This window comes from Lissotriton vulgaris, chromosome 7 (genome assembly GCF_964263255.1).
Source record: "Lissotriton vulgaris chromosome 7, aLisVul1.2, whole genome shotgun sequence".
NCBI lineage: Eukaryota > Metazoa > Chordata > Amphibia > Caudata > Salamandridae > Lissotriton > Lissotriton vulgaris.
The window spans coordinates 849,211,823-849,233,269 of NC_141695.1; the positions used below are offsets into that span (position 1 = coordinate 849,211,823).

The 21,447-nt window shown below is 45.0% G+C and overlaps 1 protein-coding gene across 2 annotated transcripts in view; it reads left to right on the top strand.

Annotated features, from left to right (window-relative positions):
• Positions 1 to 21,447, top strand: part of EBF1 (EBF transcription factor 1) — a 797,810-nt gene that overhangs the window by 64,413 nt on the left and 711,950 nt on the right. For both annotated transcript variants that reach the window (XM_086931219.1, XM_086931220.1), the window contains exon 5: positions 3,710 to 3,783. In XM_086931219.1, the coding sequence (XP_086787345.1) occupies positions 3,710 to 3,783 (74 nt within the window). The remainder of the gene's footprint in view (positions 1 to 3,709; positions 3,784 to 21,447) is intronic.

Consider the following 21,447-nt stretch of genomic DNA (forward strand, 5'->3'; position numbering starts at 1 on the left):
CAATGCCTTCAGAATGATCACAGATCTAAGACCGCACAACGCCTTCAGAATGAGGGCAGACCTAAGACCAGGCAACGCCTTCAGAATGAGGGCAGACCTAAGACCTCACAACGCCTTCAGAATGAGAACAGACCCAAGACCACGCAACGCCTTCTGAATGAGGGCAGACCTAAAACCGCGCAATGCCTGCAGAATGAGAACAGACCTAAAACCGCACAACGCCTTCAGAATGAGGACAGACCTAAGACCAGGCAACGCCTTCAGAATGAGGGCAGACCTAAGACCTCACAACGCCTTCAGAATGAGAACAGACCCAAGACCATGCAACGCCTTCTGAATGAGGGCAGACGTAAAACCGCGCAATGCCTTCAGAATGAGGACAGACCTAAGACCGCACAACGTCTTCAGAATGAGGACAGACCTAAGACTGCACAACGCCTTCAGAATGAGGGCAGACCTAAGACCACGCAACGCTTTCAGAATGAGGGCAGACTTAAGGCAGTGTAATGCCTTCAGATTGAGAACAGACCTAAAACCGCGCAACGCCTTCAGTATGAGGGCAGATCTAAGATCGCACACCGCTTTCAGAATGAGGGCGGACCTAAGACCGCGCAATGCCTTCAGAATGATCACAGATCTAAGACCGCACAACGCCTTTAGAATGAGGGCAGACCTAAGACCACATAGCGCCTTCAGAATGAGGGCAGACCTAAGACCACGCAACGCCTTCAGAATGAGGGCAGACCTAAGACCATGCAACGCCTTCAGAATGAGGGCAGACCTAAGACCGCACTCCGCTTTCAGAATGAGGGCAGACCTAAGATGGCACAACACCTTCAGAATGAGGGCAGACCTAAGACCACGCAACACCTTCAGAATGAGGGCAGACCTAAGACCACGCAACGCTTTCAGAATGAGGGCAGACTTAAGACCGTGCAATGCCTTCAGATTGAGAACAGACCTAAAACCGCACAACGACTTCAGAATGAGGACAGACCTAAGACCAGGCAACGCCTTCAGAATGAGGGCAGACCTAAGACCTCACAACGCCTTCAGAATGAGAACAGACCCAAGATTATGCAACGTCTTCAGAATGAGGGCAGACCTAAGACCGCGCAATGCCTTCAGAATGAGATCAGACCTAAGACCACACAATGCCTTACGAATGAGGACAGACCTAAGACCGCAGAACGCCTTCCAAATGAGGACAGACCTAAGACTGTACAACGCCTTCAGAATGAGGGCAGACCTAAGACCACGCAACGCTTTCAGAATGAGGGCAGATTTAAGACCGTGCAATGCCTTCAGATTGAGAACAGACCTAAAACCGCGCAACGCCTTCAGTATGAGGGCAGATAAAAGACCACACACCGCTTTCAGAATGAGGGCAGACCTAAGACCGCGCAAGGCCTTCAGAATGATCACAGATCTAAGACCGCACAACGCCTTCAGAATGAGGGCAGGCCTAAGACCACGTAACGCCTTCAGAATGAGGGCAGACCTAAGACCACAACGCTTTCAGAATGAGGGCAGACCTAAGACTATGCAACGCCTTCAGAATGAGGGATGAACTAAGACCGCACTCCGCTTTCAGAATGAGGGCAGACCTAAGACCGCACAACACCTTCAGAATAAGGGCGGACCTAAGACCACGCAACACCTTCAGAATGAGGGCAGACCTGAGACTGCGCAATGCCTTCAGAATGAGAACAGACCTAAGACCACGCAATGACTTCAGAATGAGGGCAGACCTACGACCATGCAACGCCTTCAGAATTAGGGTAGACCTAAGACCGCACAATGCTTTCAGAATGAGGGCAGACCTAAGACCGCACAACGACTTCAGAATGAGGGCAGACCTAAGACCGCACAATGCTTTCAGAATTAGACCAGACCTAATACGGCACAACGCCTTCGGAATGAGGGCAGACCTAAGACCGCACAACGCTATCTGAATGAGGGCCGTCTAAGACCATGCAACATTTTCAGAATGAAGGTAGACCTAAGACCGCGCAATGCCTTCAGAATAAGAGCAGACCTAAGACCGCGCAACACTTTCAGAATGAGGTTAGACCTAAAACTACGCAATGTCTTCAGAAAGAGAGCAGACCTAAGACCGCGCAATGCCTTCAGAATGAGGGCAAACCTAAGACCGCGCATTACTTTCAGAATGAGGGCAGACCTAAGACCAAGGTTCACTTGGGAGTATGAACTCTCACGGGATGGAGTTGCCCGCTTGTAGTCTTCACTGGGACAGGGGGTTTCAAGGGGTTAAGCAGCCAGCCCTCTTTAAATAGGATGTCATTTTTGAGAGGGGATACTAGTTTCTCCCATAGGGCCATCATCTTCTCTCTTCTTTAAAGGTTGGGGGTGGCCCCCAGTCAGGACACCCTCACTAACGTCCTGGACCTCATATTGCACTTGTGGAGTCAGGCCTGGAGCGTAGTGTAATCCAGTTCTAAACTTCTTAGCTTAGTTGGCAACGTCCTTTAAAATAGAAGAGGAAAGGACGATTAATATCCCAAGGTAACTACTCACTAGCTTTCCTTTACTAACTACATAAACAAAGACACGGGCGATGATGCTGGTGAGAAATCGTTTGTCTGGATGCCCCTTGAGCTAGCCTTCCCTATCTGCTAGGACAACCGAACCCCCCACCCATCCAATTATCATGGACTCAGAACAGGTTTAGTGAAACTTCCCCACCCCAAACAGTGTTCCCAATATCAAAAAGAGAGTAGGTCTGTGCTAAGACCAGGATAAGGAGGACACTGAGGAAGAATTCACCACCTAGTGCAAGGAACCCATGGCAGGCAACCAATTGTAAACAGCTCAGCCAGCATCTTTGTTATGTATGTTGCTGTAACCAAGACTACTTCACACGGGCTTTGGTCTTTCCCCTGTACCAGTGATCAAACAAACTTTCATACATACATTTTTTTAATATATGCTTATTGATGTGATTTACATTGCACAAACATGGCCTCTAGCAGTAGCTGAGCTATTTATACAATAAAGATACATACCGGGGTGTAGCTATTGGGTGGCTTGAAGACATTTATATAGTTCTGAGTTTACTAGATTACACTACCTATTATAACAGGATATTGTTAGTAATGGTTGATCTGGAGGGTGAGACGGAGGGCTACCTAACCAGAAAGGGTGCATTCACATGAACAATACAACGAGTGAAATAGTAGAGAAAATAAGTACGGGTGCTATCTATAGACCCAGGAAGAGCCTGATCCTTCTAGCAGTGTACTTTAGTTCTGCTAGCCTTGCACTATAGTAATCTGCTCAGACATGGTGCTTTACCTGTCACAGCAGCTGTGACCCATCAGGTCCTTCATTAAAGTATTTTTTTAAAACACATATAAACTACCAGGCAGGAAATAGGAGCCATGCAGAATCCTCAACAGTAATGCAACACGAACCATGACTTAACATATTATGCCCGCATAAGTCCTGTGTAGCAGTGTAATGCATGACATTGTGACATGAGAGTGTAACGTGTCATATCCATAGTCACACCTTGAGGTGAGGTGCACTCAGTACCTGTTCTCAGCAGACTCCAGGGAACGCACATGGAATAATGTGCCCAGGAGGCGGGGTTCATCCTTGTAAAGAGCACGCAGTCCATTATTGTCCCTGTTGTTCTCGCGATGATTACTCTCTGCTTCCTCTATGAACCATGGTCTTTTTCTTCCAGGCAATCGTTTACGAAGGACAAGACAAGAACCCAGAGATGTGCCGAGTCCTGCTCACGCATGAGATTATGTGCAGGTAAGACAGGCCCAGTTCCCCTTAATTAGCGAGGGGAAGATGAATTTCTCCTTCAAATCTAGGTTGTAAAGATGAACGGGGGGCTATTTCGGGACATACGTTTATCCTTCTTGCATTAAACCAACTAAAAAACCACAGCAATATCTGCATAATTAGGGCAGCGCCAGGTTCGGTGCTGATTTGCAGAAAGAGGTTTCTCTTAAACTCTGACATTGTTGCTACCTTCTCCCTGGTTGCTGGGGTCCATTACTCACAGGGGGGCTGATAACTGAGCAGCCTCTGAACTCTCGCTCATTCGCATAAAGAATATTCCAATGGAGGCAAAGCAGTCAGTGAGAAAATGACTTTTCATAGAGGGAGGCCACTCACACTGGATGGATTTAGCGCAGTACCTTCTCCCGTCCAATGGTGATTTCAAAACAGTGAGGCCATGGTTTGAATGGGCAGTGAGACTGTTGTCCCTGCGGTCCAAGGTGGATTCTTCAGCGAGAAAGGCCATGATGAAACAGAAATAAAAGATGTTTTCTCTTTCAATCATTGCAGACTAAGGGCCTGATTACGGGTTTGGCAGTCCAACGCATCACCGAACCCATGGTGGCGGTCCCTGGACCTCCAGATTGGTGTTCACTTGTTGTATTACGGATACGTTGGAGAGACCACCACAGGACCGCCGCAACCGCTGGGGATCATGGATCCTGTGGCGGTGGAACAGCATTCAGAGGCCCTTATATGCTGCCGGTGCACTGCCGAGCATATTAGAAATCTCCTCACCGCCACAGTTTTCATGGCGGTGAGGCCACTATGAAAACTGTGGTGGTGAGGAAACAAAGGGGACCCTACAGGGCCTCATGTTGCCTCAGGGCCATAGGGTGTGTGCAGGAGGACACATGTTATGCCCCCCCTGCGTGCAGTGCCCCCATTCCTACATGGCATGGACGTACAATCCATGTCGTGTAGGAACGGGCTTTGGCTTTCCCATTGCGCTTCCTTTTTAACGGGCACTGTGGAAATGCCATTAGACTGCTCACCAGACCACTAGATAACTCAAGGCTGTAGATTTTACTCCCCAAACGTTATACTCAAATACCACACATCGACAAATTTATGCAAAAATAACAAGGTTGTATTTACAATTTTGTAACAAAGTTGTATTCTTTTTTCTTTGATTGCGTTTTCACAAGTAAAATAATCATATTCTGACCTAGTTGAAATGTGGAGCATTTGTAATACAAGATGTAGACGCTCAGGTGGTGCAAGCCTGGGGCATTATCCAATGCTGAAAATTACTCACTTGAAAAAACACAGTTAAAATACACTTATGGTTACGTATTAAGACAAATTAAAATCAAAAGCTGCTCACGCTACACAATCCATAACTCGCACAAGAGTCATGCAAACCTTAACTCACACACCAAATGCAATGCTCATGACTCATCCTTGATGTGAGAGATAAAATTACAAATGTCATCAGTAATCTTACAAATGAAGTGATATTTCACATTACCATTAACATCATGAAAGAGAAAACCATGAAAGTAGTTTTATTTAGATGTTCAAGTTTGTGTTTTTTAATTGGGTTGTTGTTTTGGGTATCGTTACTTATTGATGTAAATATTGTGAGATCATCACTATCTCATTTGGTGTGTGGGTTATAGTTTGCATAATTGTTGAATGAGTTATAAATTAAGGAGCTAACCATAATGTGTGAATTTCAGTTGCCCAGTGGGTTTAAAGAAAGGGTCTACTGACCCAGCCATAGGTTTTGCAAACCCTTTCAGTGTTGTGGACTCCTGTTAGACCTCCGTGTGGTTTGTGGACCCAAAATGGGAGTAAGGAGAATAATCTCTCATCCTTTCAGATTTGTTTCTTTTTTTAATGTGTGCTTACGGATATTCTGCTAGCCAAGCTTGTTACCCATCCGCAGACTAAGTACAGATTTCTCTCACTTTTTAACCCTTTCATACCCAACCCTAAAGGATTTCCAAGACACTAATTTTTCAAAAACAACTCCATGGATTTACACTTGACTAAACAAAGTTCAACTTTCAGGCCATGTTTGGTGTAATTTCAGTCATCCTGTTATTTAGACATTGGACGGAAAACATCCTATGAAAGTTAAAATGTGAAAAGTCGCTTTTATAAACCCCCTCTCTCCTTTCATGCGATCTGCACAAAACTTGCCACGCCAAACCTAAAAAACTCTTTTTTTAAAAAATGTGTACAGATTTCTTAAAGCTCACCAATGCTATGTTGAGAACAAAAAAAAAATCCTTTTTTTTTCGTGCAAATGATAATTGCAGAGTTGAGGTTGGCAGGTGTAAGGTGAGATTAGCTGCTGGAAGTTTTGAAACTGTCCATTGGAGCGGAGTGGAAGATTGCTCGGTTGGTTTTGATATCTGTGGGCACAGGTTTGAGGTTAGCTTACGCACTATTGCAATTGGAAGGGAAACTATTAAAATTGGCTTGGATAGTCCTGACATTGCCGGATACAGGGTTAAACATGGTTAGTGAATTTATGAGCTATGGTGTGCAGTGTTACATTTATCGTGGAAGAGGTGTGGCGCAGCGGCCAGGGCGACTGACTCCGGAACCCAGGGGCTCACGGTTCAATCCCCGGTGCCGCGGCAGATCAGTCCAGCACCATGTGACTCTGGGCAATAGCTCGCTTAATCTTCCCGATGGCCCCCAGCGCCTTGACACCTTCGGGTAATTGTTTGCGCTTTACAAATACTCTACATTTACATTTGGAGGTACACATTGAGCTTGCTTGTTGCAAAGGTGAGTTGGCTATGTCAAAGCAAATGTTGCAGTGAGCCAAGTTCATTTGACTGAAGGGACTGTTCAGGGTGCCTGCAGCAGTATTTAGGTCGGCATAAGCTGTGGTAATGCAGCTGAGACTGAGTGGCAGTTTTGACATTGGCTGCAGGAGCAATGTTGAGGTTGTCAAGGGTAGAATTTAATTGGATTATTGCAATGTTGAAGGTGGTTTGAGCAGTGTTGAGAGAGACTGTCTGACACTTGATTCATGAGTTTAGCTGTGGTACCCTCACAGTTACTTGGGACAGACAGGCTGTGATCATTTTGATTTATCGCAGGCAAAACTGAAATTAGTTGAGGTAGGTGGCTGGAGCAGTGCTGATGGCACATATTTCTTTATGGTTCATGGTTTGAGTTACGTGGGTGAGCCACACCTCCACTGTAGTTTGAAATAGAGGGTTGTCACATGTAATGTGTCTGATGGCAAAATAAAGGTGAAGGAGCAAGTTGGTGGTTACAGGGTGCGTGGAGGAGGTGATTAGGTTGCCGGTCACAGCTTTATTGGGTTTATGTTGTTGGTTACGGGGTTAGAATTAAGTAAACACATATTGATTTTAATTGTATTTAATCTTATTTTGTGTGTGATAGTGAATGTAAATGGGTGGGGGAATATGAGTATTATTTATGTCAGAATTAGTTTGGTTAAAGCACAGAGATTTATCCGACAGCACGTTTTTTAATGTTATTTTGATGAGTCCAGTTTTATGGTAACTGAGTAAAATGTTTGATTCCTTTTATTTTAGTGACCCCTGGTGAAGGGCTGTAAGAGCCCGAAATGCTTTGGGTGATAATGTATGAAGCCAACCATGATGAATTGTTAATCCCTCCATGCCAGTGATAAGGCCTGGATGGTTATGCCCGTGGCATTTGAGAAAATGTGGAATAATGATGCCTTTTAAGTGATTGGATAAAATATGGATGTAGCTGAAAATGTAAATAAAGATATGGATTAAATTCAGAATACTAGATGAACATTAGTTTATTGTTAAAACAAAGACTTTTCTACAAGGCTCTGCGTCTGATTGGCACATGAGGACGTGCCATATATACAGTGGTGATGTCTGCCAAGCTAACAGTGAGGTTAACTGTGGCAGTATTGAGGTTGGCTTTGGCAGGAATAGTCTTAAAGTAATATTGGGGCAATGTTTGGAAGCTTTTGTTGATCTTTCCGGCAGTGTTTGAATTCTTCAGATAGTTTATGATCACAAAGTCCTCAGCCTACACTGTGGCCTAGTCCACACCTGATTAGGAATACTACATCACATGATTCGGATTGCACCATATATTTTCCTTATTACATTAATCTGTTGTATTCTGAAAAAAATAAAGGCATCAAAATGACTAAAGATCATTGAACGCAGGTTTTGTTATTTGTATAATGTGCGTGAGTGAGTAAGGCCATCGTTTTAAAATCATGATGCTCTAAATGGCCAGCAGGTGAGTAAGATGAGATTTGTTTGTCATACCAGGCGACCCTATTGTACCGACCGCTGTTCCACACCACACTAGTACCCAAAGGGAGCAGGGTCTGGAGTGGGGGGGAGGAGGGGGCAGTTAGCGGCAGGCACGATTGAGCTGTAATCTGCTTAAAGGACAAATGATCGACATGAATAATCGACCTACTGCAATTTAATGTAAATCAAGGAGGTGCCACCGTTTTGTAATGGTTTACACTTCCAGTATATTAATAACACTTTATACCACTAATGCTCTGAGAAATCCAGGTATTGTCGAGTAATGATGTATTGTTTTGTGATCGTTTTTTTTTTTACCAGAAAAACACAATATATTAAATATTTTCACCCTGGATGCAGGTCTTTAGTGGGGTCCGACAGCTGGGTTATTAGGGGCACAGGCACTGTGCTTAAGTGGGATGAAATAATAATAGGGTTTAGGAAGGGCCTCTAGTGTGTTACAGCGGCATTAGTAAGAAGGGCTCACGAGAAGCATAGAAACTGTGCTCCGGTGAGGTCAGTCATGAGAATCAGGAGGATGAAAGATTATGTGCTTTGATAGGAGAACATTGGGACATATGCTTCAGTGTGGTCATTGATGGGACATGAGGAGTGTAGACACCATGCTTCAATTGGGATATGTAATGGAGCCTCAAGCTATGCCTCCACATAGTCAGTAACTCAGGAAGCAGGTCTATTGGGCCCAATACTATCATGCTTAGTAATGGTCGGCAGACATCCTACACCAGGAGGAACAAAGAAACATTGGGGCTGATTACGACGCTTGGTTGCAGTCCTTCCGACATCTGCCTCTGCGATCTGCCCTCCTCATTACAACGCGGCGGGTGGATGCATCGGGCGGAGGGACCATCCGCAACGCTTCCGACGGGCTCAAGGAGAAACACCGACGGGCTCAAGGAGCCCGTCGGTGTTTCGGAACACACCATAATCCCCTATTAATGGCAGAACCAAGCTCGACTCCACAGCCGGGATTATATAGTCAGTTTCCGACAGCCATTTGACGTCGGCCTTTCTGACATGAAAATGCTGTCGGAAAGTGTTTTTGGGGGCCCCTAGCAGGGCCCTGTACCCCCTGGCCGTCCACAATGAGGCCTGGGGACACCTATGGTACCCCGCTCAACAACTCTGCACTGTGTGCCAGACGGTGCAGGGATGTTTGCAAACCTCCATTCTACAATGGAAGCTTGTGCTGTAGACCTATTCCACCGCCGCACAATCTTGTACTGTAGAATGGATGATTCTGACTGCCCGCATCCAAATCAGGCAGTCGGAAACGCCGACCTAAGGTCAGGCGGTTCCGGACAGATTTGGTGTTGCCGCCCGACATCGTAATTAGGCCCATTGTATTTTGTTAGGGGCAGTTGTGGGACCTCACGAGAAGTATTGATGCCCGGGCTTCAACGGGGCCTGTGATGGAGCAGAGGGACGGACCCTGGGCCTAAGTGGTGTTCTGTTATGATGCATGAGGAAGTGCCTGGATGTGGTGCATTAGTGGGGTGTGTCTTAAGGCGAGGAGGGCCATAGATGCTTTACTGTGATGGGGTGGACCGTGATGGGGACCCTGTAAAAGCACATGCTGTACCGCGGATCCTTCTGGCCTCACCCCCAGCTTTAAATTCAGATATGCTGCATTGGCTCCAGTGTGGCACATGCGGCTGTAGCTATAGGCATAAAATTAAAGTCTGCTCGCCATTAATCAGCGCTGCTAATTGCCATGCACCCTATTAGCCATATGGCGTCTAAGGCAGCGCGGCTTTCCGCAAGATGACATTTCTCACTTCCAGACATGAGTTAGTGGGGACCCTCCATTTTAAAATAGCTTGTTTTAGAGATTTAATTTTCAAACAACTTTCTGCAGTGCTTTCTGTCAAGACTAACAGCACAATAAAACTTTGCGTTTATGTGACAGAAGGTGCAAATTTACAGCGTAATAAAGCCGTGCTCCGAATAGCGGGTAGAATCCAGATATGCCGGGAGGACCTGCCGTGGAATATTTCAGCGCTTCGGAGGCAGCCTCTGTGAGGTGCCTTTTAGGCGCCCCCTGGTTTGCAGGGGTTTGTTCGGAGGCAGCATATAAATGGTACGGTCCGATGCGAGCACGTGGCAGCTGCTGAGGTAAGAAACCTTAGCGCCTCAGGATTTCTCTTCAGAACCCTAACAAGGCCTGTGACACGCAGGGCCGTACAAAGTGGCATATGTGATACAAAACATGCCTGGCTGTTTCAATCCGGCCACAGTCCTTATACAACTGAACATTTAATTGACTGCGATAACTGTGACTTCGGCAATAATTATGGAATTCTTGCAGGTAACAGGCTGCCTGAGGTCGGAAGCAGTATTTCAATAGGATTCTCCGTCACCCACCTGTCTGTCAGCGTGCGGGGCGGGCCAGAGAGTGTTCGGTGACGCGAGTTCTTAATCAGGGACTTGTAATCAATGTTAGTGGTTCCAAGGACGATTCCCGCCCTGCCATGTAACCGTGTGGGTGAGATGGACTCGTACAGCTCCAGCAAGACGGGTCCGAGATAGCAGGGTTGGCAAGTCACAGTGTGCTCAAGCCCCTATAAAGCAGCCCTTATAAACGAGAAAGCAGCTCTGGCCCTCAAGAAAAATATACAAATCAAGCAAAGGATTTAAAAGTGTGCTACAATAAAGAGCTCGGGCAAAGGAGAAGTACTAACTAAACGAATGCATCATTACAACATAATTTCAGCCTTAAAAGGAAAGGATAGACTTGGACATTACATATGTACAGGCCTGATAGAGAGTCCTGGTGCAGGACAGGCCTCTCTGGTAAGCATTGTTTGCAAGTACCCCCCCCCCCCCCCCCCCCCTCCCAAACGAGGGGCGCTCCCACTAGACCTGGCCTTCAGGTAAACACAGGTTCGGGGGAACCGCATTCATTCCACTGATGTCAGGGAACTGGGGCATAAGGAATACATATCCCCTGTCACGGGATTCTCTCTGATATACATAAATAGAATTATAGGTGATCCACTCAAATACAGGACCGCAGGAACACTACATGGTTCATACGAGAAACATTCAATAAATGAGAACAGGTTTGCAAAAGGCAACGTTTTCAAACCTCCTTTTATCTGTTAACAAATACACGCAGTCAGGAAAATCAGTCACTTATTGCATCTGACCGAAAACACTCCTGTTTAAACATTTTAAAACGAAAAATCAAATAAAAAATGGGACCTCTCAGTAGGATGAAGGAAACCACACACACACAGTCTCAAATTGACACTGTGCTTTAAACATTTTTTACTGTAGCTGCCAGCCTTTTTCATGCAGACTCGGTGCTAGTTTTTTTCCCCGACTGTCAGAGAAGAAACCCTGTACACACCTGAATTTCTCAAACATGACTTTTGACTGAAAATTAATTTTTTTTGTCTTTCAATATGTTTAGGCGTCTGTTACTAAATTTAGTTTTTTTACTTAGTTAGGAGACATTTTTCCCTTTTTTTCCTTACAAGCTTAGCTCACCTTGGCTTGAATACTGGGTGACCATGCCAGAACTCTTTGATAAATGTTCCTCTTGAGAGGAGAATAAGTCCTGGAATAATGAGCATGAAGTCTGCATCATCTGTCTTCCAAACTCCCGCTCATCAAAAAGAATAATAGCATATGTCTGCAGATGTCTTACACGAGGCCCAGGGACTGGAACTCCTCAGAGCTAAGCAGAGAGATGTTGACCACACACTTCTCAGTTGCCCAGCTCCAAGAAGGACAGGAAGCCTTCACCCTCCTTACCGGATCTGGCTGTGACCTGGATACTGTATAAACAAAAGAGGAGTATCACCAAAGAAGAACCTAGGGAGGTTCTGAATGGGATGTCAAAAAAGGAAGCAAAAGGGTGTTGACCTTTTGTTTAGAAACCCCTCACTCACCAGCCTGGTTGGTGACATGCTTCATCATCGGGGTCCACCCAGATGGCCGAGTGCCATCCGGGTGTGCTGCAACACCTGACTACAGTGGAGCTGGTTTTTGAGTGTGGAGTGCAAGCAAAAGTGATGTTAAACATTTTCCTGGTATGACTTATAGAAAAAACTTTATTCGAAAGCTACTGGACAATGATAGTAGTATCTATGTGTGTGTAAAAAAGGACCCTTTTTTTACACACACATAGATACTACTGGTCATTATCACCCATCAGTATCTACACTTCGTTTTTATCATTGTCCAGTATCTTTCGAATAAAGTTTTTTCTATAAGTCATACCAGGACAATTTTTAACATCACTTTTGCTTGCACTCCACACCCAAAAACGAGCTCCACTGTAGTCAGGTGTTGCAGCACACCCGGATGGCACTCGGCCATCTGTTTTTGACATCCCATTCAGAACCTCCCTAAGTTCTTCTTTGGTGATACTCCTCTTTTGTTTATACAATATATCAGTCCTGGGGACAAGGAGTACCTTCCGCTCACTACGGTGAATAATCCCTCACTCTCTCTTTTGTTGCTATGTGACCAGGATATACCTATTTTGGGGCCCTTGCTTTATCGTGATCCGAGTTGATATTAGGCACCATTGCACTCTACCCCAAAGGCACTCATTGCTAACACATGCAGCCTCGAGCCCCTGAACTTTGCGGCATCCAAGGCTTTTGCTTTGACATCAAAGTACCCCACTTCCTCAAGATATCTTCTCACATGGCTGTTCGTGTCTTCGAGGTCGAGGGTCTTTTCATGGACCTTAGAGGTCAGGGCATGGATAAGTGTTTTCAATCCATCCTCTTCCCTAGAGCTGGTACCCTATGTCGAGCAGTTGCTGACCATGCCAATTATGGAGGATGACTCCCAAATTCGGCCTCCCCAACGGGCTCTCCTAACTCTGGTAGAGGAGGCCAGCTGGAGGCTCCCAGATCGAAGGGAACGTGACGGAACATAGGGAGTAACAAAAGGCTGTAGGATTGCAGGGCCCAGGTGATGAAAGGCTTTGTGAAGAGTGCACATAGCCTTGAAGGCATCAGTGACGGTGCAGGCAGAAAGGCCCCATTTGGGGAAAAATGATAGGGTCCTGGATTCAACCCCATCCATGGTGGCGGACCATCCTAAGTCATATTCCATCATTATGGCAGCAGCTCATGTCAACATCATCAACACCTAACTGAGACGGCCAAAAACTATAAACTGTCTCATAGGGTTTAATTCTATGGCAACATTTTCTATAAAAGATGCACATGACTTAGCCATCCGTGGCTTTTATGACTGATAGATGTTTAAGCCATCTCACCACTGATAAATTTGATCTCAGAATACGGAAGAGACGAGGCCAAGGCCAAAGTTAAGGAGGGGGCCAATGCATCACCTCCATCATGGATGCAGCAATAGATGTGCCTAGTACAGAATTCCATTAACTGGCAGCGTGCACGCTCCTAAGAAGACAAGGGTGGCTATGTTCTATAGCTTTCTGCCTGGAAGTCCAACTCAAGACAAGCACTATTTGAAAAACATGTGGGCAATGCACCTAAAAAATGTAACACTGCATGGTCCTGTTGAACTTTGCTGTATAGGCATCATATTTTATCTGCTTTTTGTTACTCCAGACGCTCATGGGGAGCTTTCACCCAGTATGGGGGTCAAAAGAGATCCTATTATTTTTCTGGCCAAGGTGGATATGAGAGGCCAAAGACGAGGCTATGGCAGAACCTCTGGAAATAAGAAGGGTATCACACACCAAAGACAACTAGAACAGAGATCCACTTTTCTGAGTTGGCCCCTTGCCATACCAAACCTATTTAGCTGGTAGGAGATTTTCACTTTACATCCGCTTGGGAATCCGTAATATTAGACCGTTGACTGCTGCACAAGGTGCATTCAGGACACTACCTTGAATTTGCACAAATACCACTAAGTCATCCACCCAAGAAGGAACATCAACTACACTTGCAGGAGCTGCAATAGGAGATTTGTTTCCTCCTCAGAGGAGGAGCATTAGAGACTGCCCAAAAAATCCTAAAGAGGCTGAAGTACTCCAGGTTCCTTTAAATAAAAAAGCAAATGTGACAATGGAGACCAATTCTGAACTCCAGAGTTTTTATCAAGCTCCTGAAAAACAATCCTCTCAAATTGTGATCATCCAGGAAGTCATTCTGATGCTTCAGGAAGGTGAAAAACTTACCTATGTGGTTGTTCAGGATGCATATTTTTACATGCCATACACTTAAACAACATAAAGTAACTCTGCTCTTCAGTGGAAGGGCAGCACTACCACTTCTGCTCAATCACCTTTGGACTTAAATCTGCACGCCAGATTTTCACAAAGTGCGTGGCACCAGTTGCTGCCTTCCTGTGGTGATATGGTCTCCAGTTATACTTGTAGTTGAACTAATGGCTTGTCAAATCTCCATCAAAGGAATCCAAATGCCTCTATAAACACTTGCATTATCTTGCTCCATAGATTGGAAAAGATTCTAAACAGCAAGAATTTTCAATTAAGTTAGTGACAAGACTCTAGGGGCCAGATGTAGGTAAGTATATTTTACCGACTCATAAATACCTAATTTTACCGATTCGGTATTTATGAATCGGTAAAATTGAAGGAGGGAGATTTAGGTAAATTCGGTAATTGAATTACGGAATCTGTAAAAATCGGCCTTGAGGCCCATAGGAATCAATGGGCATTACCGAATCGGTATTTACCGATTCGGTAAATACCGAATCCTGCAAGGGTGCAGGGGGTGTCACTTTGACACCCTCTAGCACCCCAAATACAGGCATGTGTGCCATTTGGCACACAGACATGCCCTAAGGGTATGTCTGTCTGTCACATGGCATAGGTGTGCATGCACAAATGTGCATGCACACCTGGATTCGGTATTTTACCACCCAATTGGATTGGGTGGTAAAATACTGAATCTGTAAGGCCTTTGGGACTCAGAAGAGTCCCACCTACATCTGGCAGTTACCGAATCGGTAAAAATACTGATTCGGTATTTTACGGATTCGGTAAATTTACCGAATCAGTAAAATAGGGCCCCTACATCCCAAATACCCATTTACCGGTCGGTAAATGGCCACCTACATGTGGTCCCTAGGTCTTGGGAACAATCCTGGACATGCAAGTAGAGAAAGCCTTCTCTTCAACAGAAAGGATGGTGAAAATCCAAATGATTAAAAAACGTTTTTCTCCAAGCAAACATTTCCGGTCAAAGTATACAAATCCCTTCTGGGCCTGATGTCATCCCGCATAGGGCTAGTGCCATTTTGCACACTCAGGATGAGACCCATGCAGCAGGCACTGGACCGTTAATGGTGGCAAATAAATTTCTCATAGGACAACAGACTCCATGTTACAGGAAGCCTCAGTCTGGCATTGGATTTGTGAAGACTCACATTAACCCTCAATGCAAGCCTCCCATTCCAACCTTCAACAGACAGGACACCAATCACAATAGACACATCAATGGAGGGATGTGGAGCCCACACACAGGAGGTAACAACCAGAGGCTTCTTGTCAGACTCAGAAAAGATGCTCCACAGCAAAATCATGGAGCTATGGGCAATAAGGCTGTGCCTGTAGTGATTCCTCTCAAGACTAGCTAGACAAGCTGTGATGATCAGAACAGACAATGCAACCTTGATGTATTACACCGCAAAACATAGCGTAATGAGTTCTCATTCTTTATTAGAAGGGTCACAGATGCTAAGGGACAGGGAACATCTACACAGTAGAAACCACAGTGGAACATTTCTTAGGATTCTAGAGTGACCTAGCAGGTGCACTCAGCTGCACTCTGTGAGACTGCGATTAAAGGAAACTCTATGAAGACCAAGTGGATTACATCTTTCACTGATGGGGTATGCTCATTTTGATCTGTTCGCCACTCTGTACAACAAGAAAATGCCAATACTATGCTAGCAGGTTCTGACAACCAGGGTCCAATGGTAATGCCTTTTCATGACATGGTCTAAAGTCTTCGCAGACACTTTTCGTCCTTTTACCCTGATCCACATGGTACTTAGTAGTGGGAAGATGGATTGCTGTTCCCTAATCAGCATTGCTCTGACATATCCTCACAAGTACTGGTCCACATATAAAGCAATACTACTGAAGAAGCATCCCAGGCCCCTTTCTAAACACAATGGATAGGTCCTCCACCACAGCCTTGAATTACTGAGCCTGACAACCAGGCAGCTCACAATCTAGAAATTGGCCATTTTGACATTCCAAAAGAATTCAGGAACATTCTAGCATAGGCACATGCACCAACAACTACAAGAACTTATAAGGCCAAATGGATTCATTTGTGCCCAGGGGTTTTTAACTCAAGCTCTTGGCAGCTCAACCACATGGTTCCATACTTGCTGGATCTGCCCAAGATTGAGCTTATATACTCCTTGGTTAGCGTCCATCCCGCAGCAATTTCAAAAGAACAGAGGAGACTGCTTCATTTTGTTACAAAGGATCATAAAGCAATATATCTAAGAGCTATTGAGAGCCTTTCCACCTGTGCTGCACCCTCCCCAGTGCCTTGGGAACTGATCACCATCCTGAATCGGCTCATGCTGCCTCCCTCTGGACAGATTTGTAGGGCGCACCTAAAATTCATCATGCGGAAGACAGCGCTCTTCACATTAGCAAGGAGAGTTGCAGGAATTTACAATTAAATGAGCCTTTTCTTCATTTTATAAAAGACAAACTTATCTTGTGTAGCAACACAAACATTAATGCCTAAAGTCCCAAAAGTCTTTCATTTGTCTAAACCTGTATCTTCATTCCCCCTTCCGTAATCCGACAACAGCAGCAAAGAAGTCTTTGCACTCGCTGGATCTTCCCAGGTACATTAGATTTTACATTGACAAGACAAAAGGCTTATATACATCAGGCCAAATATTTATGTCTTTTGGCCACTCAGGCCATTCCCTGTCCAAATAGGGCATAGTCCATTGGATGTTAGCCTGCATCACCTTCTGCCACAACAAAGCAATCCATTGATTCCAGGGAAGAGTGACAGTGCATTCCACCCAAAGCCTGGCGACAAATCCTGCACTTCATATCAAAGTGTATCTACAGGACATTTGCCAAGAAGCCATGTGAAAGAGCAGGCACGTGTTTGCCAAGCTTTACCGCCTTGTTATGAACACAACCGTTTTAGTAAAGGTGCTCCTGTTTTAGTCAAATGTTATGCACTGCATGCTATTCTATTACAAGCATGTCAACACATGGAATACCCAAAGCTCAAGAAGAAATTAGTTAATTACCTATAACACCACCACTCCAATTTTGGCATATTTCATATATTCACAGATGAACCCTACTTCTGCTATCAGAGGCTCACGTCTATTATAGAAACTCCTCTCACTTGTGCTTTGCATTCTGAGCTATTGTGACCTTCAGGGGGCCATAGGAGAGCTCATCTCTTCTACTTCATTAGCTAAAGTGCGGATTTAGGAAAGAGCTGAAGAACTGAACATCTTAATTAGGAGTGTGCAAAATTCATGTAATTTGCTTTCACACAATTAAGCTAAATTTCTGGAAATTACACCTAAACACAAAATGCAAATCTTTTATTTAGCACTATATATTAGCGCAAAATGGAACCTGCATCAATTTTTAATGAGAGGACGCATTCCGCTCTAAACTGTGTCAAAAACACAATTGCTGCAAACAAAGCAGCTCACGTTCTAGTTGTTTGCATTACTCCACAGCTCCTGCGGAATAATTTTGCTGCAGAAGAAGGCATAATTGTATGGCATGGCTTAATAGCATGATTTCAGAAATGTTTCATAGAAAGTGTGAAGCAAAATTCCTCAAATTACACAAATTTCTCCGCCGTAATTTACATTTCTCCCAGGCGTAATCTTAATGCAGTTGCATACTATTTTCACTCTTCAATACCAGTATTCTGCTGCGCTCTGCTGCCTTTCGGCTCGGTTTTCGCTATACGATTGCCACATAATCACACACATACATATGTAGATACATTACACAAAATATACACAGTGTGACGAAATTTGAATTGTGGCAAAGCTAACTCAGCCTCAAATTCTTCCAATCGATACACTGAGTACTATGCAAGAAGCAATTAACTAAGCCCTTAGTCGCAGTCTATGGCCATCATGTTTGCGGCTCATGGCTCTTTTATGCACACATCCTGCGTTTCAATGAAAGATCATTTTTTTTCTAGTGCAGGAGCAAGCATAAGGGAAAGGATCCACTGGAGGGATTTGCCAACCTTCTTGACATTGGTGCAAAGAAGTCCCAAGCTGAATAGATACCTTTAAACATGTTAGTTGTTTTGCCTTTATTTCACTAGAAATGGGTGAAGATTGATGACTGCCTCCAAGTTCTGATAGATACATCTGCCGTGTGGATTCCTCACCTTGTGAATATCCCCTTGCGTCAGCAGCATTCGGAAATTCTTTTGTAGCCTCGCGCCGACGTGGACTCGGACGTCATAGAGTCACGGCATCGCCCGCGACCCCGCTGACGTCACCGACGCCTACAATAGGCCCACGCCAGCGTGATGACATCAGTTCCCTTTTTTCCGCGTCGTCGACGCTAACGGTTTTTGGGATACTCTGTAGCTTCTAGTTACTCTGTAGCTCTATTTCTTCGTTGTTTCCAGTTCTCTTGTCACTTTGTTCGTTAAAATGTCGACAAAGAAGACGGGTTTTACCGGGGCCCAGAACCTTCTTCCGAAGTCTCGTACTTTCCCTCTCTTATACTCATATAGACAAGTCTCAATATTGTGTATACCAAGGAATCTAGATAGCCACATATGAAAGGATGGTGCAACAGTGTCCTTCCACCCCGCAGAAATCAAGATCCTAAGAACGGCAACAGAGATAAATACCAATGCTTCTTCTTCCTTGCCCAAATTTGAATTCGAATCTGTGCCCAGAATCATCAGGGTAGGGGATAGATCGATCTTATGACCTAGCAGCCCCTCCCATAGCTTTTCAATCTCTTTTTTCACTGGAGTCAAGAGAGTACAAGAGAAAAACATATGCAATAAGTCTGCTTGACCCCCCCCACATCTTGGGCAATTATCATCCGCTCTAACCCCCCATGTGTTTAGTTTTGCCGGGGTATGGTATAGGTTAAATACAGTTTTATAATGTTGAGCTCTTAGGTTAGTAGCTCTGAATATTATTTTATTCAATGCTATAGCTTGGTCAACATCTACATTCGGGTTCCCTAATTTGTTAGACCACGCAACCTCTGTTTTATCAACATCATCCATGATCTCAGCCCGGAGGATGTTGTATAAGGGCTTGATTTTACTGCATCCTTTGGACAATGCTTCCAAGAGGGGGCTATTTTCAGGGGGAGGTGGTTTCGATTTAATGGACTTAAGGGAACGGTCAACCTGGGTATAGGCGAACCAGTGATTATCTGGGATACCGTGTCTCCTTTGTAATGCCTCAAAGCTCATGAATCCTTCTACCTCCATTATGTCATGAAGTGTATTAATACCCAGTTCCCTCCAAATTTTTAGAACCCCGGAAGAAGGTTCTGGGCCCCGGTAACCAATTGGAGGGAGACTTATGTAAAAGATGTATGAATTGTTATTCTGCATATTGGGTTGTCTATTAATATTGGAAATATAATTATGTACCTTGTCTCCCCCTTCGATTTATATTCTGATGATTTTACATGAGCTTTTCCATTTTAGAAATCTTAACTATTTATCTAATGTATGTTTGGATTGAGTATTTGTCTTTGATATTTAAAGAAGATGAGAATATGAGAATTAATTATTAAGCCTGTGCCCTGAATGATAAAAATATGTATTTTTATTTCTTTGCTGTGATGTATTTTTTGACTCCAAATAAATTAAGGAAAAAAAAATAAAAAGAAAAAATAAAAGAAAAAAATAAAAGAAAAGAAAAAAACAAAGAAGACGGGTTTTAAGCCCTGCAGGGAATGTGGAAAGATGATGTCCGTTACGGACCCGCACCAGGACAGTATTTGGTGCTTGAGCTCCGACCACGACGTGGATGGGTGTTCGTCGTGTCAAAAAATGAATCCTAAGGCCTTGCGAGAAAGGGAGTCTAAGCTTCTCATTGCTAAGCTGAAGGCCGATAAAGAAAGAAAATCTTCGAAGTCCCATTCAAAGAAGTCGAGATCGAGATCGAGGTCTCGGGAGGCGTCGGCTTCGAAGTCTTCCTCGGATTATGCGTCGAGGTCGCGAAGGAAGCACAAGAAGAGGAGACATGAGTCTCGACGTCATTCGGGTGATAAGTCTGGTTCGAGGTCGAGATCACCCAAGAAGATAAGATCTAAGGTAATTCCTCCACAAGAGGTTTCGGATCAGGAGGGCGAGGCTTCGCCTTCGGAGTCGCAAGTTCATTCGCCGGCTCCGGCACCCGATCCGACTCCGGCTCCGTCCCCGGCCCAGGAAGAGGAAGAGGAGGTTCCTGAAGAGGTTGAGGGTTCGACTCCTGTTGTTGAGACAGATTCGAATCTACCTCGTGGTCGACCTGAGCATCCACCTTTTCCAGCTCCAGGTCAGGATCCTTCAGCGTTTCTTAACGCTATGTATGATGTCTTCTCTAAGTCTTGGTACCTTTCTGGAGTGCCTTTGGGTCCTATGGGTCCAATGGCATTTAATTTGGGGGTGCCTCATTCATATGCCCCGGCACCTTTCATGCCGTTTTTGCTGGCTCCGACTCCGCTGTGGCAGTACCAGGCTCCACCGAGGTCGACGCCGATGTCGACGACTCCAGCTCCGGCGTCGCCCGCTCCAAGCAAGTCTTTGGATCATCCTTCTAAGCCTTCGGGTTCGATTCCGACGTCGGCTCCGGCGCCGTCGGAGTCGACAGTGGATCCGGCTGCACTCCGAGTTAAGCAGAGATCTAGAAGGGAGGCTCTACGTCTGCTAGAAGAGCAGAGGTATTGTGAGTCTCATTCTGACTTGGAAGAAGGTGAGCTGGATGAAAATTATTTTGAGGATCTAGCAGAGGCTAGTGGACTTGAGTTTTCTCCAGAGTGGGTCTTGCAATCAGGCTTTGATGCGCCGTCTAAGGATGTTCAGCCATATCACGTGGTAATGAGAAAGGCAGCGGGTCTTTTAGGCTTAAAATTGTCTACTGTTGAGTTCAAATCGAATCTGCTTACTGAGGTTCTTCATTCTCCAAGCTCGGCAGTGGAGCCCTTGCTCCCTTTTAATGCTGCTTTGACTGATCCCATTATGGAGGTGTGGAAGAAGCCTCTTTCTGCTCCTGCAGTCTCGAAAGGTGTGGCTCGGAGGTATAGAGTGGCTCCTGAGGACCCTGCCTTTTTGTCGACACACCCTTCACCTGAAAGTTTGGTGATCCAAGCGGCATGTTCCAAGAAGTCAGTATGTGCTTTTCCCCAAGTACCTGGTGACAAGGAGGCTAAAAAGCAGGATCAGGTGGCCAAGATGACTTTCTC